This window comes from Pagrus pagrus (genome assembly GCF_965226575.1).
Source record: "Pagrus pagrus genome assembly, chromosome: 15".
Lineage (NCBI taxonomy): Eukaryota > Metazoa > Chordata > Actinopteri > Spariformes > Sparidae > Pagrus > Pagrus pagrus.
This window is the reverse complement of record NC_140199.1, coordinates 18,446,388-18,463,042: the sequence shown is the minus strand read 5'-3', so window position 1 is coordinate 18,463,042 and position 16,655 is coordinate 18,446,388. Positions and strand designations below refer to the sequence as shown.

The window sequence follows — 16,655 nt, the reverse complement described above, 5'->3', positions numbered from 1 at the left end:
GGTGTCCTCCTCGCGCTGTAATTTATGGCGGCTGCGGGTTCTGTCCTCGCCTGAGCAGATGCAGAGGGCAGCATCTGAGACCAGTAATATCCTCAAGCTGTAAACCTGAGAATCAGAAACCAAGCAGGGAGAGTTGGAAGAGGGAGCGTGAGAAAAAAAGCAGTTAAGAGTGCTCATTACAGGCAGCCTTTTCCTTTTTTCTGCATTTCCTCCTTGTACTTTTCTTCCTCTCCAGCACACATAGTTGCCTTAATTACATATAATCTGCTATCTGAGAGATCTTCTGCAATTTGTGTCTAAATTTTTGGGGCATTTTTGGGTTCCCACTGTATGATCACGAAGAACATTGCAACCCCAAAGTGCGTAATGTAGGATGCTGCATTCCACTTATCTCTCCCTGGCTTATGCATTTGATGAACACTGAATTTCATTTTTTACAAGAATTTTGCGGTCTGTGATGACATTACAGGCGCAGATGGGAAGTTGATTGAGAAAGCCTCTCATTCCGGCATGATCAACCCCAGCCCACATTGGCAGAAGCTGACACACAACGGCCCGGTGGCTCAGTTCGAGTACCAGATCCGGGTCAGCTGCGACGAGCACTACTACGGCTTCGGCTGCAACAAGTTCTGTCGGCCCAGAGATGAGTTCTTTGGGCATTACACGTGCGACTACAACGGAAACAAGACATGTCTGGAAGGCTGGTCCGGACCTGACTGCAACACAGGTGAGCCCTGCAGACATGTAGCGAAGTGTGACATCACTTCTAAATGGAAATACTGATCAAGACAGCAGCCCGAGACAGTCGGATTAGTATTTATGACTATGAATGAGTCCTCTAAAGCTAGCAGCCAGACTGTAATCTGTGATTCATGCTGATGCGCTGTCTGTTGCGTGGTTCACACTGAATGGAAGACATTGTTTCTGCACGTTCAGAGCAATTTGCCCCTTCCTTTTCCTCTCAAATAAAGCTTTTCATTGCCTGTATGACCAGGAATAAACTCTTACCCTTCAGGAAATCAGACTGGGCAGCCGTCAATTTCCTATTAAATATTTTACTGTGTTGTACAGCAGGGCAAACTTGATTGTTTGTCGACAGCAGTGTTTATTCTTGCAGACTGAAATGTCATACAGGGTGGTAATTAGATAGTTTACGGCTATAATTAAAACGTGCTAAAAAATGGAGCTAAGTTTGAATCAGTTACCAGGCAGTGATTCTTCCTCTTCCTCTTCCTCTTCTAGCTATATGTAGACAAGGCTGCAGCACTGAACATGGATCATGTAAGGAGCCAGGAGGATGCAAGTAAGTTCTGTGATTTATTAGTGTGTTATTGATGGTTTTACTGCACTTTTACACGTAAAATGTCAAACATGGTTTTGTTCAAGTGCCTCTACTTCTTACGGAGGCTGGTGCCAGAAGCATGTGGTGCGGATCAGTCAGATATGTAGGGATTGAGTCCAAGCACCGGTTCTGTCATGGCATGGGTCTTTCCCTGTACGTGCCTGTTGTTCTGGCCAAGAGACTATCAGTACCCGGGCTTTAGCAGAGACGCGGGCTGAGCTGTAAAATCTCTTATGGAGCTTTAGACCAGAGCTGCCAGTCTGAGAAACGCGAGAGGCCCCGCCGCCAAAGACTCCATGTTGGAAATGTAGCCTATGTGTTTCCCTCTAATGAGGCAAGCGTTATCAGTCCAATCATGTGTAACATTCGGATGAGCCTTAAAGTGTATTGTTTGTGTAGCTAATGGCTTCCTAGTGCTGTTTATGCACACAGCCAGAGGAAAAGCCAGGCGCAGATGGATATCAGAGCTGGGGCATTGTGTGCAGTAACACTTGTATCTCCTCCTCATCCTGGAGGAGGCCCTGCACTGCCCAACTCTTCCCACAGCTCAGGCGCTGGTTGCTTTCTTAGTTGTCTGATTTGGCCGCAAATCAAGCACAGGGACGATCAGGTTTGTTCATTTTGTGCCGCAGCTTTGTTGTTTTTCCCAAGCTTTTGACATCATCAGGTTTCTTGTAAGTGCTTGTGTGGCCACTGGCAGAACAGGAGGTTCAATTGCTTTAGTCTGTACAGGTGTGGCTATATTTAAAGCTCTGGGTTTAACTTGTTTTATATGCGCTCTGCCAATAAACCCTCCAAGCAAGCTCTACTACTGCTGTAGTCAGTGAGTAGTTTCCCATCATTGGGCTGCTGTAGTGTGAATCAACAGCAGTACATAGCAACATTGGTTGCAGGCTCTTTGTCACCAACATTAAGTCAGCCGAGTCACAGCTAATGAAGCTCCGTGGGATTTTCTTTTAGCAGTGGAGTTTCTAAAGACGCCCTCGGCTTTCATTGTTGCCAGTAGAGTAATAACAGTGCACCTGTACACAATTGGCTTGAAAAGCATTAACTGCACAGCCACAACCATACAGATTCTCTAAAGAGGTCTGTTTTAATCTCTAGGGTTGAAATCTTTATGTGCATCAGCAGTGCTTCACAATGTAAGTTCACATTCCCCAGTAATTTGGCTGTGTAATAACTGTAAATGATTTGGGATCCTGCTGAGGAATCCTTCCCTGCTTCTCATGGAGAGGATTAGCACACTTTTAAGAATAGCCTCTTTAATCACAGACTGAGGTTTACTTAACCACCGCGTTTATTTTTACAGTCCGTCCGTTTCTCGGGGCTAATCAGCGCGGCGCTCCCCCCAGAGGGACACTATGTTTCCTGTCGCTCGGCTCCACAGCAGCAACTGTATCACCACCTTTTTAAAGAGCAGACTTATCAGTCAGGCTGGATTGCTGTCTTAATTATGGAGCCCAGGAAGAAAAAGGGGTAGCGTTATCAGTGTAATTATGGACCTGGACATTTCAGTGGTCAGCAAGCTGCTTTCCCCTCCTCCGCCTCAGGGCACGAGCCCGACTCCTGACTCATGGGAACCAGGATGAGCTGCAGTGTAACAGCCGAGATGAGGGCTGAACTCTGCTGGGATGTCGCTACTGCCAAGCCACAGGCACGGTTTTGTTAAAGGGAGCGTCTGGCCGCATGCTAATGTTAGCTGTGCTAAAGGTCCCAATGGAACTGTAATTTAGTGTTTTGTTTTTTTTCTGTTTGGTAAAATGCTAAATGCTCCTCTGTTTCCCTGTCCCCAAGTATTGTTTAAAAGCTGTTGCATAAACACCCTGCTACTTAAGATTCATTTGTGGTCTTTAAAGACTCAGCCCAATTGTGAGGGCAAGAATACTGCCTCTTTGTTTGTTTCATTTGTGCAGTTACATGCTGCATATGCTAACGTGTAGTTCATTAAGTTCAGATTATCGCTGTACTACTTGTGAAGGAATTTGGAATAAACAGAAGATTAAGATATTAGCATTTTCAGATACCACAGGGATTATCTGACCTCACTGTGTTTTTGTGAATTTGCCTCAGTGTTTTGCATGTGTCGCTGTGGTGTGTGTTTGTGTGTGTGTGTATTTTGGCTGATACCTGTTGTATGTCCCACCTCTGAGGCTGATGGCATGGCTCTGTGTGTGTCTTGCAGGTGTCTGTATGGCTGGCAGGGCCAGTACTGTGACAAGTGCATCCCTCACCCTGGCTGTGTACATGGCACCTGTGTAGAGCCGTGGCAGTGCCTGTGCGACACCAACTGGGGCGGCCACCTTTGCGATAAAGGTTAATTCCCGTCTCCGATTTCAGTTTCGGCCGCTGTAGGGGCGGCCTGTGTTGTGTGAAAACAAACTAACGCTGTGCGAAACACCCCTTTTCCCAGATCTGAACTACTGTGGCACTCACCAGCCATGCCTGAACGGAGGGACATGCATCAATACAGGACCTGACAAGTACCAGTGTACGTGCGCTGAAGGCTACTCTGGTGCCAACTGTGAGAGAGGTGAGTGACAGTCAGAACTCTTGTTATTGCTAGCCAGCTTTAAAGGGTACATAACTGATTTAAAGGGTAAAGTCCAGGTTACTCATCATGAATACCTCTCAGCCTGTGAAAACAGTAGTTTGTCTTTCCGACATTGGAATGTGAAAAAAATTAAAATATCTTAAATAAATACAACCACAGAACCGAAACAAAACATAAACCCTGCCTTTTATTCTGGTGTCATGTTGGTGTAGGTCTCACATAAACAAAAATGCGTGTAAACACACGTGCAATATCGAGGTTAGCAAAAATGACAGTAGATGTACAATAAGTCAATACGGTAATTATCATGAGAGGCCTAGTAGGGAGCCTAAATCTAAGAAAATAACTGACAATGTCACCAGGTATGAAGAAACAGTATGGGACATGTAGGTGCCAGTTATTATTATTATTTTTTTTTTTTAGAGTCAGAATATCTTGTCCTCTTCTGCTTTGAGTTTGACCATTCTTTGTTTCATTCTTTGTCTTGCAAGTCGCCAAACTTTATGGAAGTGCAATACGAAATCAGGTGACTGCCCCTTTAAAGCCTTGAAGTGTGGGTCTAGTTATGTTGCTAAAAAATCGAGCAAAGCCGCCTCAACATCCCCAGAACTTCTATGACTACTTACATCTGGAACCTAAAATGAAAATAAAAGATGTAATCTCATGGGATGTTACACTCATGCTTGCAGGGGTAATAAGTGGGAGAGGTCTGAGCTCGCTGAGCTTACAGACAAAAGGTCAGAGGTGCCTCGAGTTTGTAATCAGAGGAGGTGGTAACTCGGCAATAATCTGTTTCCACTCCAGCGTGAGTGGCCCCCAAGTCAGGTAATCCACCAGTTTGATCTTCAGCGGCCGGTCATCCCTTCGCTCCTCTCAGGCACTCGAGACAGATGGGTGTGGAGCTAAGGTTCAGCTGCTACGAACACTTACCATGGAGATGATGGTTTTTTCCTCATTAAATCTGAGCCTCGCGGGGTGCTGACAGCTTAACTGCAGAGATGTCAGGAAACCGTGCCCTTCGTAACAGGAGGTCCTCAGACCGGAGGATACGTCAGGCTATTGTAACACAGAGAGGCCCCAGGGTGCAGCACCGCATCCTCTCCCCCGTCCCTCCTCCCTGGGGCATACCAAGAGCCGTCCACTGATCACCTCCAACCGCCAAGTTATTCCCTGAGTGAATCATTCATTTTTGATTCATTTAGGACCCACTCATCCTTAACTCGTCCATAAAGGAGAAACTCCAGGGCAGCACCGCCCCCCCCCTCCCGCTTGCCCTCCCGCCAGTCTCTCATCTTGTGCCGCCTCTCAGAAGAAGAATGGGGGGGGGAGTCAGAGGGAAGTCACGGTGCGTTGGTCAGGTCAACTTAGCATGAAAGATGATTTCCTGGTGGTGTGGTCTGCCGGGCGGGTAATGAGAGTGAGATGGGGGGGATTTTGAGCGGGCTTTTGGGGCAGGGGAAGAGGAGGGGGGAGGTGATGGGTGAGGGAAGGAGTCAACCCCCTCTGCTGACAGAGGAGTGAGGTTTTCCAAGGATGAGAGTCTGGAGCTGAAATGCATTTTTGCATCTGATTTGTTTCCTTGTGAGTCACCGTGCATTGGGATGTCACAGTGAAATATACTCATGGCAGCTACAATAACAGAAAAACATCAATCTTAGTATCAGGTTATCAACCAAAAAGGGTAAAGTTTGTTTAACATGGTACATTTTTCAAATGTGATCACATAAATTGACAAAAAAGGAGTATCGAAGGGCAGATTTTCCTCTTTAAAATGACTCACTTGGTGTGTGTGTGTGTGTGTGTGTGTGTGTGTGTGTGACCTGTTTTCACAAATGACTCTTTCTCATTCTAGCGGAACATGCCTGTCTGTCCAATCCATGCTCCAATGGAGGGAGCTGTTCAGAAACCAGCCAAGGTTACGAATGTCAGTGTGCGCCAGGCTGGAGCGGCCCCTCCTGCACCATCAGTAAGACTGCATTCAACCTGCACCCATTAAATGTCTCGTAGAAAAAAATCACGTTGACTAACCAGAGTTGACTTCTTATACTTAGACATTGACGACTGCTCTCCAAACCCCTGCAATCACGGTGGAACCTGCCAGGATCTGGTGAACGGCTACAAGTGTCACTGTCCTTCACAGTGGACGGGGAAGACGTGTCTGATAGGTGAGCCGCCCGGCCTCTTTTCTTCTTTCCACCACTTCACGCCTGTCAGCTGCACATGCAAATGCCACAAACCCTCTCTCTCTCTCTCCTTCTCTAGATGCCAACGAATGCGATAGCAAGCCTTGTGTCAATGCCAACTCATGCCGCAACCTGATTGGTGGATACTTCTGCGAGTGCATCCCTGGTTGGATGGGGCAGAACTGCGACATCAGTGAGTTGAAGGCTGTCGACTGCAGCTGTCCAGCTCCAGCCTCTTTTATTTCTTCCCCTCTGTTCATTGTAGCTGTAATATGAAGGCTTGAAGCAAACAGTTGCACAAGCGCAGCCTTTTTCCTGCAGTGTAAATGAATCTGCTGTATCATTATTAGCCCTGTGTGTGGCCAAGGCTGCGGTGATTAGAGGTGGCTCAAAACAATCCCAGGACTAGTTTCACTTGGCAGCAGACAGGATTGCTCAATACTCTGTGTTGCACTGATTCCGCAGCCGCGCTATCCAACTCTTGCAGAGCGCTCTGTAGCTCCGGCAATGTTTTTAAAGGCCCCTAGCATGGGAAACATAAAGCACAGACTTGTTTTCAAAGACAGACTATTTAGTCAAGCTGTTCAGAATTAATCCTCTGATTTGTTTTCCCTCCCAGATATAAACGATTGCAAGGACCAGTGCCAGAATGGGGGAACTTGCAAGGTACGTGTTGGGTCAAGAACCATCCAGCTTTATCTGGTATCGCTGCTCCGTTTGCCAGCTTGTTTGTTTGTTTTATTGTCTTTTTTCTCGAAGCCCGAGACATTTACAGCGGTTGTATAAATAGCTGCTGTAAATTGTTCTCTCTAAACCGACAGTGGAATTGTTGTGGAATTCCTCTCTGAAATCAAATCTGAGGGGAGTGGGTTCAGAGGGGTTTCTGAGGGAGGGACACGCAAGTTTCTTGACCACACTAGATTGAATTACCATAAACATTATTGTGTTGGGCCCATGCCAGGAAAATGTGTTGAAATAATTGCGGAGCTGTGATAATGTTCCTCCAAACTTGTCGCAGCCCTTCCCCCCCCATCTCAGCCTCGCTCTTCATTCTGCGCTCTGGTTTGACAGTTATTGTTTGGACCCCACCCTGTTAAAGCAGTTAATCAAATTTGTGGCTGCGTGAGGTTAACCCTGGTTCTTCTCTCCCAGGACTTGGTAAACGGCTATCATTGTGTGTGCCCCCCTGGCTTCGCTGGCGAGCATTGCGAGAGGGACATCGACGAATGCGCGAGCTCGCCGTGCCTGAACGGCGGGCGCTGTCAGGACGAAGTGAACAGCTTCCAGTGCCTGTGTCTGACTGGCTTTTCAGGAAATCTGTGCCAGGTGAGACACGGCTCCCACCACGATCTCAGACATGCATCCTCACTGCTATCATTTAGCATCAGCCCTTGCCCTCCCCACAGCCCCCTCTCTGCCAGCATTGCTGTATCTTTGGTTTCGTTGTAAAGTTTTCCTGCCCCACCCTCTTAAATGGCTGTTGTTCCACAGTCCTCCTTTTTAAAAGGGAGTGCTTTGTTGAAGCTGCTCCTGGCTACAGCGGGATACATTCCTCAGTGCTGAAGCCCAGACTCAGAGGACGGCTCCTATGTCTCTGCCTTGTTTTTCCCCCTTCCTCCAAGTGCTGTGCGTGTGTTGTTTCCTGGCACAGCCTGTAGGGAGGATGCTGTGGGTTTTGCTCTGTTTAGTGTAGCAGAAACTATGTCAGCTATCAGGTTCACCGCTCTCTATTCAATACCTTTCTGCCCTAGCTGGATATCGATTACTGCTCCCCCAACCCGTGTCAGAACGGAGCCCCCTGCTTCAACCGGGCCACAGACTACTACTGCGATTGCCCCGAAGACTACGAGGGCAAGAACTGCTCTCACCTCAAAGACCACTGTCGCACCACCACGTGTAAAGGTATGTCTCCGGCCTGCAGTAACCACAAGCTTTTCACTCTTTGTCTTTTTCCAGAACATTTCTGTAAAGTGATCTGCGTAGCGTGCTGTAGTAAAACGCTGAATAAGGCCAGGTCTTCACCATTTGCCTGAAACACTTTGCCCACAGTATTCCCATGAGGGCAATACCTATATTTAAGTTTCATGCATTGAAGTTTCTTGGCCAAGGTGAGCAGTTTTTTTCTGAGCGGAGCTCCCTTGATGAATGCCCCCCTCCACCTCCTCAGCAAAGCTTTTCCAATGATTCTCCCCCTCCTCTGAGTTCCTTGAAAATCTGGCAAAAGGCTGATAGCACTGTGTGTGTTCTTGGTAATGACTTGGTGGGCTACCTCTTCTCTTTCCCCCTCAATGAATGTGCACATTTTTCTGTGTGTGTGAGTGTGTGTGTAATTGAGTGAGTGGACCAACCACGGAGTCAGATACCAGACGGTGAGATTCTCTCTGCTCTTGGCAAGAATTAAGTGATTACGGGGGAGCAAATTCAGCCAGCTCTCCTAACCTGATCAGACAGGGGGAAAGGAAGGGATTTCAGAGCAGAGTGAAAAAGATCACTCTGAATTGCTTATGAAAGCATAACAGCTTATCGCTGTTGCTTCTATCAGTCAGTTTTTTTTTTTATATTATACAGTTTCTCTCAGCGTATGGGAATTTTGAACCGACTTGCTGGGATTATGATCCGTAAGGGCCTGTTGACTTGTAGATCACGTCCTTAATCTCATCATCTCTCTTGTTCCCTGTCACTTGTTGGCTCCATCACACTTTTGTGAACAGACAAGTCTGACTAGAAAGCAGTAACCTAAGTTCCCCCCCTATCTGGAAGACACAAACTGCATTTCAATGATTATAACAAGTTTTTAAATGGGCATCATCACTAGTTTCACCCGTTAACTGTCTCTACTCTTTGCAGTGATTGACAGCTGCACTGTCGCCGTGGCGTCTAACAGCACACCAGGTGGAGAGCGCTACATTTCATCAAACGTGTGCGGACCCCACGGCCAGTGTCGCAGCCAGGCCGGGGGTCAGTTCAGCTGCGAGTGTCAGGAGGGCTTCAGAGGCACCTACTGCCATGAGAGTAAGAGTCCACAAGCACAACACAGAATACAAGATTCAGTTTATCTATCATTATACAACGAAATGACATTGAAAAATGAAAAATACATACATTTACAAATGCATAATAAAACATAAAACTGATAAATAAGTTATTATCAATAATAGGTGATATATCAGGTTGGACTCTGCAAGGAAAAACTTCCTCAAAGTTGTTCTTTCTCAGTCTCTCAGCTCATGTTTTTTTTTTTTTTTTACATTTCAGACATCAATGACTGTGAGAGTAACCCATGCAGCAATGGAGGCACCTGCATCGACAAAGTCAGCGTGTACCAGTGCATCTGCCGTGACGGTTGGGAAGGCGACCACTGCGAGATCAGTGAGTAGAGCTTCATATCCCATGACCTCAAAACAAACCAACACCTTGCTCATGCTGTCTGTTCAATAATGCGTCAACATATAAACATTTGACGATTGTGATGCTCGTAAATCACTATCCTGTTCGATGTCTCCACTAGACATCGATGACTGCAGCACCAGCCCCTGTCATAATGGAGGGACATGTCAAGACCTGGTGACTGATTTCTTTTGCGTGTGCAAGAATGGCTGGAAGGGAAAGACGTGCCACTCCCGTAAGAGCCCTATTTTTGTTGTTTCCACACCCGTGTAGTCTGCCTGTGCAGGTTCATGGTATGTGCTTATGGCTGTATGTAATTACAGAATCTTCTATACAGTGTGCGTGCATTTATTCAAAATCATGTGAGTGTACCGCTCAAGCAACCTTTGAAGATTTTTAATTCTCCCCACAGGCGAAAGTCAGTGCGATGAAGCCACATGCAACAACGGTGGCACCTGCCACGACGAGGGCAACACGTTCCAATGCAAGTGTTCCCCAGGGTGGGAGGGTACAACATGTAACATAGGTGAGTCACACAGTCACAGGCGGTTTGATTTAATGTTTCATATTTACACACGCAGATGATTTGTCTGTGGGAGAGCTCCGTCTTGTCTCAGATTTTCATCAGATCTGTCAGATCTCCGGGGTCCACAAACAGTTTTTATCCCTTCACTCTGTCAACGCTCCCTCCCTTCTCATCTGCCTCCTTGCCCATTTCTCGCTCTTATGGGAGTGCTGACAGATATCCGCTTAAAATCCCTGATTGCACTGACAATACACTTCAAAGTCGTGGAATGCAGATTCCCTCAGAGAAAAAAACGGAAACCCACTGAAAAAAGCCAAACCAACGGCAGTCTCCTGTGACTGTTTAAGGTTTACGAGCGCTGATTCCACTGATAATCTTTTGCAAAAACTCTTCTTTTCTTTTCTCATTCTCAGCCAAAAACTCAAGTTGTCTGCCGAACCCATGTGAGAATGGAGGTACCTGTGTGGTGACCGGGGAGTCATTCACCTGCGTCTGCAAAGAAGGCTGGGAAGGTCCCACGTGCACCCAGAGTAAGTGCTCCTTAAAGTGGAATGCCAGATAGCTGGGATAAAAGTGGACAGTTATTGCTATAAAATGATGATAAACCTCCTGCTACCAAGTGCAGAGGTGAAGTCCTGCATCTGATTAAATCAGACTCTCCCATCCCCTCTTGATCTCTACCTTTTTTTTAAATCTCTTTCCTCTCTCCCTGGCTGCTGCCGGCCATGAGAGGAGAACAAGAAGGAGGAGGGAGAAAGGGGCTCAGGAAAGTGGAGACAGATGTTCCACCCCCCCCTCCACCCTCCGCCTTGTCCAACACACACCCCTCTCTCCCCTCTAGTTGTTGCATTCCTGTCCAAACAGTGACATGTCGGCTTGTTCTCCATTTCCCTGGCCTCCCCTGTACGCATGTACTCCAAAAACATAAATTCCCCGACTTTTGTAAGGGAGGGAGAAGCAGCCGGGGTGGGAATCTGGGTGTGGAGGTGTTGTCGGTGGTGGTGGGGGGAGCTGGAAATCATTTTTTTAGGGTGAGAGCCGACTCTATTGTTTGCTCTGTGGTGTTAATAAGGCAGAGCAATCAGGCTGTGCGGCGTCCAGGCGCAACACGCCTCTGCACACGCAAGCTCAGACGTGCTCTGCTGTCATGTGTGCTAAATAGTCATACATGAGAGAGAGAGAGAAAACAACACACTCACTACTTTCTGTCTCTCTCCCTCCCTTTCTACCTTTTTTTTTTTTTCTCTTTCAGATACCAACGACTGCAGTCCCCACCCATGGTAAGTGGAAGCCAAACATTTCCTGTAGATTTAAACAGATATAAACAGGCTGCTCCTCCTGTATCGTAGTTTCTCACCTGCAGGCGTTAGCTCTGTCTCTATCTCTCTCGCCGTGTCTCTGCTGAGAACCAGGTTTGCACCCATCCCTGTCATTCCTGGGACGCAATCATCTAACCCTCTTTTGTGAACTCCCAAGCGCTATTTAACCACACGCCACTGGAGCTCACTCCCAAACCCATGTGCACTTGTCCAATGAAAGGAACAAGTCTGATTGCCTTAAATGCTTTAGAGAATTTGTTATTATATGTTGACTGGTGAGAGAATTCCAGTCTGAAATGGTTTAATGATGTATAAATGTCCGTCTGTGAAACAAGCCCGAGGGTATCCTCGGATACAAACTCAAGTCTCACGCCTCTTTTTTCCCCTGCAGCTACAACAGCGGAACCTGTGTCGACGGGGATAACTGGTACCGCTGCGAGTGCGCCTCAGGCTTCGCCGGTCCAGACTGTCGGATCAGTGAGTATTAACCGTGCCTCCCACTCCTCCCTGATCCCTGTCAGAGTAGGCCAGGGCCGCGGGACCGCTGCAGTCCCTCCAAATGGAAGGTCTAGCCGGCCAATTATCTGTGCATTGGGCTGCGGGCCAGGCCGAGCCATTTCGGTGTCACTCCACCGGGCCTTGCTGCTGTCCCTGGGGGAAACCGGCTTAGCAGGCCAACAGCTAATCAGCCATGCTCTCTGACACTGATTACACAGATTGTTTTCCCTCTTAAAGGCTTTCAGATGGCCACATTCTTTCCCATTGCAAACCCTTTGTTCTGCTAAGTCCAGCCTTTAGCTCCTGCATACCTGCTAATGATGCTGCCTTTAATAAAGCTGCATGGGGCAGAGACGTCCAGGGCTGATTTAAAGCATGTTTGCTTGTTTTTTATTAACTGGCGTGTATGTGAATGCACTGTTCAAATGACACATGACCTCGGTGAATTTAGCCTAGGAATTAGATTTGTGTGCTGAAAGCTTAACTCAATATTTGTGTGCTGTCTGGCTGTGCTCTTTATTCTCAAAGGGAGCCATTTCTTACCTCTCGCCCCTCTCCTCTTTGACAGATATTAACGAGTGCCAGTCCTCTCCATGTGCCTTTGGCTCCACCTGCGTGGACGAGATCAATGGATATCGCTGCCTGTGTCCACCAGACAGGACTGGACCCCACTGCCAAGAAGGTACAAATCCTCACTAGATGATAAAGAACAAATCCACATAACAAACACACCTTCTGTGTTACATCTCTAATACTGTGGTTGTGTTTAACACAGTGACAAGAAAGCATTGCTCTGTGAATGGACACGTCACCCCTGATGGAGTCAAATGGGACGAAGACTGCAACACTTGCCACTGTTCCAATGGGAAAGTGGTGTGCACAAAGGTATGCCTGAACAAACCAGCTCTGCAATTACTACTAAATGTAGTGGGTGAAGTATTTATGATGGCTCTATACAGCTGTGAAGTGCATGATGTCATTGTTACTTATGGGAGAAGAGCTGTGGAGCATAAATAGTTATAGACTGGGGGTGGTTAAATGTGATTGTCTCCAGAGGTGTCAGGTAGAGCCACAACAACACACGCACACACACACACACGCACACACACACGCACAGGGTGGAGTTGGTTTGGGAGTGTCAGATTCCATACCGAGATGATGCAGCTTGTTCTGAAAAGAAAAACAATGCCACTGTGAGAAATCTGTATCAGATGCCAGTTCAGAATTTCCCCAAAGTTACACCGGGTGAAGATTGGCTGATTTACAGTAGAGGCCTGAAGTAGTGCCATCAATCTTATGCTCATCTAACCACCAGATGAACAATAGTGCCTCACTGATACCGCTCCCCTCAGGAACAAAATGGATCATGGGGTGAAAATGATCTCGGCCTGTACATGCGACCAAGTTAAACATGTCTGATATGGGAACACAATTATAGGGGCTTTACCGTCCTTTTGCTAACAGAAACTTCTGTGTTTCATGTCGATAACTGAGGCATATCCCCTGACATGCAATGGAAAGAAATCAATCTATACAGAGCATCTATTATCCTTGACTGGGAAAACCGGTGCCATTGATTCGATTTTTCTAATCTGTTTACAGTCCTGCTCAGGGCTGGGGAGTGAATCACTGGTGTTCAGCGCTACAGCCACATGTCAGTCAGAACTACCAGCTCCTTATCTTTTTTACCTATTGTTGGATCAGACACTTACTGATGTAAATCAAAATTTTGCTAGTTTTAGACTACATTATGTAGGCTAATTTCCTGGGGAGGGGTGGTTTATAGAAAAGAAATGCTTTAAATTACTCAAAGTAAGGTTTCAACAACAGTCTACAGCCACACTAGCAGGTCTGTAAAATATGTAATTGGGACCAGTGGTGCTTTGATCCTAAGTTTAGCTTGCATTAACATTAACATGCTCACATTTTAGCTACTGATTTTGACCTTTTGGTGCAGCTAGTTAAGAGGTCACCGTAATGGTGTGTTCACACTAGCGGAGATGAAGCAACAGGCAACAAGTGCATGGAAAACAGTGACGCCTGGCGTAACGTGCCACAGATGAAAGTTTACTTTCAATGGTGACTCGGCAACAACGTGGGTGGACAAGCTTGGCTGTTTTGTAACTTTGTCATTTGTAGTGTGACCATGAGGTCATTCTGAAGTATCTTGCAAACAAACATTACATTTGGTGCCGAAATCATTACTTTTTAATATTTTTTGTAGCGGCTTTAAAAGAAAAGTCTGACATTATCTCAACACTGTTTCCCCTGTGGTGTTTTTCTCTCCAGATGTGGTGTGGTCCTACATCGTGCCTCCTGGGTGCCAAAGGTCGAGGCGGGTGTCCTTCAGGCCAGAGCTGCATCCCCATCAGAGAGGGCCACTGCTTTGTGAAGCCCTGCCTCAGTCTCGGCGAGTGCTGGCGCTCCAACCCTCCCCCGCCTCCCACTAAATGCCACCCCAGCTCCAGTTACCAGGACAACAGCTGCGCCAACATCACCTTCACCTTCAACAAGGAGACCATGATTCAAGTGAGTTACCTAGGCAGCAGGGAGGGAGAGATTGAATTAAAGAGTTTCGGGGGGTCATTTTTCATGCCTCTCCTTCACCACCACTCTTACATGAATGGGAGCAGCAAAGTGTGAAAGATCAGGTTTTCACAAGTGCTCAACCATCGCTCCTGGTCTGAGAGTCCCGAACAATTCAGTCACATCTCTAAACGTGTTCCAGGAAGAAAAAATGTGGGAATATCTCTCTCTTCTCTCTCTGTTTTTTGTTGACTGCATCCAAGTTTTGGTGTTCTTGAGAATCAGGCATTCGCAGCTCATGCCAATCCGCTCTTAACTCGACCGCACTACAAGATTAATTTCAGGATCATATGGATTTGAGCTGAACAGGACCACTGGCGACTCTGTCACCACATAGTAGCATCACACGCCAGTTCCCTAACAAGCATGACAGCAGATAGTGACAAGCATATGAGCCTGCGGTCTTTAATCTAAATGAGGTGGATCCCAACCAGATAGCATGTTAAACCAACTGCCAATGCAGGCCATGCTCTTCCTTTTCCTTCTTGATTGCTCTCTTATTTTTCCATGCTCATTTACATTTGCTTCTTTTTCTTCTTCGCGTCCAGGGCTTGACTGTGGAGGATGTGTGTAAGCAGCTGAGGCGCTTGTACGTGGTGAAGAATTTCTCCTTGGAGCATTCTGTGTCCATAACCTGTGACCCCTCATTCTCAGCCAGCAACGAGATCCACGTCTGCATCGTAAGTTCCTCCTCCCACTCCCAGTCTGCCATATGTTTGTGTGCCTCTCAATGAAAAATAAAAGTCCCTTTTGATTTATAGCCTGCAGCGCACATTCTTAGCAATATTAAGACATGTTCTAATGGGTTATGTGGTGGATTTAGGTTTGGTTGTGTTGTGTCATCTGTTGACAGCAAGTAAACATGATCAAAGGTTGACAAGCTGATGGGGCTTCATTGAATAGTTCGAAGCTTCAATCCTAATGTTGACATTTAAGTTGTAAATCAACACTGGAATGCTATGCAGGTTTTTTCCTACTCATTCTGTTTAAACTTGTTATTTCTGATAAAGATCAGGCTACACTCAGTTATCAGTATTATGTTCTTTGTAGAATTAGATTCCAGTGGCGGCTGTGTAGGATTGTTTCCGACTCGTGTGATCAAAACATTTCCAACAACAAGAAAAAAAGATAGATTTTATCTTTCTTTCTTACAAAATTAACATGATTTTATTCCTCTCCCCCCAAAAAAGGCTGCATTGGCTTTGCGCCTTTTAAAAGCAACATTTTGACTGCTTAAAAAAAACTTTGTGAAGCTCACACTGGTATTAGCAGGGCAGCTATCATCTTCCTCACCCCTGTATGGGTTTGTGACATGGTATATAAATAGAGAATAATTGGTATTTCTAAAAGATATTTATTTTCTATTCATCTTTGGCTTTAGGAGGCAGCAGTTTTTGCAGGCAAACTGCTATTTTTCAGTTGTATATTCTTCCTGTATAGATAGGTGCAGTACCATGACAAAATGCCTCACAAGACACATGTTAATTACATATTAATGTGTACATGTGTTACTTGCCTTGTTGGAAAGGCATTTTCTTTCCTAGATCAGGATAAAAATTGCCATTCATCAGGCGACAGTCAGCTAGTTTGTGGCAGTGTTGTCAAGGTTTTAGACCCCCTCCTTTGCACGAGTAGTTGTCGGTCACACCAAACCTCTCCACCAGAGTGTTTTGATTTAAAAAAAAAAAAAAAAAATCCTATCTATCTATACACTATAATTTGATTGGATTAGACTGCTGCCTTCATGTATTAATGTTTTTAAGGGCAAAACAAGTGACTTCATCAGATGAATCACTTTATTCAAATTGAGGATTTTATTCGCTAAGCTCTACCAGCTAGAACGTGATCCTAAACCAACAGATTTCAAACCTCACTTTCTTCTTGTCCCCTCTAGTCTACTGAGGACCATCGTCTGGACCGGAACCCAATTAAGGAGATCACAGACAGGATAATTGACCTGATTAGCAAACGCAACGGGAACAACACCATCATCAGTGCAATCGCAGAGGTGCGCGTGCCAAGCCCCAGCAAAACTGGTATGAACCGCCTCCAAACTCTGGTTGTTGCCTGTGAATTTTCCCAGACTTGCACACACTTGCATGTGTGGAAATAGGTGGATGTTTTTTTTTTGTTTTTGTTTTGCTTTTTTGAAAAGATATGATGAAATACAGCCAAGCCCTAGATATGACAGCAATTCCGAGCACCAAAGAAAAATGTGCATGTTTGAAAAATATTTCCTGACCTCCCACACAACTCGGACCGC

General features: G+C 46.1%; 1 protein-coding gene across 2 annotated transcripts in view; it reads left to right on the top strand.

Moving 5' to 3' along the window:
• jag1b (jagged canonical Notch ligand 1b) overlaps positions 1-16,655 on the top strand; it is a 110,041-nt gene that overhangs the window by 91,120 nt on the left and 2,266 nt on the right. For both annotated transcript variants that reach the window (XM_084376128.1, XM_084376127.1), the window contains 22 exons: positions 470-727; positions 1,243-1,303; positions 3,525-3,655; positions 3,753-3,872; positions 5,746-5,859; positions 5,945-6,058; positions 6,156-6,269; positions 6,696-6,742; positions 7,229-7,402; positions 7,828-7,978; positions 8,924-9,088; positions 9,332-9,445; positions 9,585-9,698; positions 9,876-9,989; positions 10,403-10,519; positions 11,242-11,269; positions 11,700-11,785; positions 12,375-12,488; positions 12,582-12,691; positions 14,096-14,335; positions 14,941-15,072; positions 16,287-16,428. In XM_084376128.1, coding sequence (XP_084232254.1) covers positions 511-727; positions 1,243-1,303; positions 3,525-3,655; positions 3,753-3,872; positions 5,746-5,859; positions 5,945-6,058; positions 6,156-6,269; positions 6,696-6,742; positions 7,229-7,402; positions 7,828-7,978; positions 8,924-9,088; positions 9,332-9,445; positions 9,585-9,698; positions 9,876-9,989; positions 10,403-10,519; positions 11,242-11,269; positions 11,700-11,785; positions 12,375-12,488; positions 12,582-12,691; positions 14,096-14,335; positions 14,941-15,072; positions 16,287-16,428 — 2,719 coding nt within the window. In that variant the 5' untranslated portion in view covers positions 470-510. The remainder of the gene's footprint in view (positions 1-469; positions 728-1,242; positions 1,304-3,524; positions 3,656-3,752; positions 3,873-5,745; positions 5,860-5,944; positions 6,059-6,155; positions 6,270-6,695; positions 6,743-7,228; positions 7,403-7,827; positions 7,979-8,923; positions 9,089-9,331; positions 9,446-9,584; positions 9,699-9,875; positions 9,990-10,402; positions 10,520-11,241; positions 11,270-11,699; positions 11,786-12,374; positions 12,489-12,581; positions 12,692-14,095; positions 14,336-14,940; positions 15,073-16,286; positions 16,429-16,655) is intronic.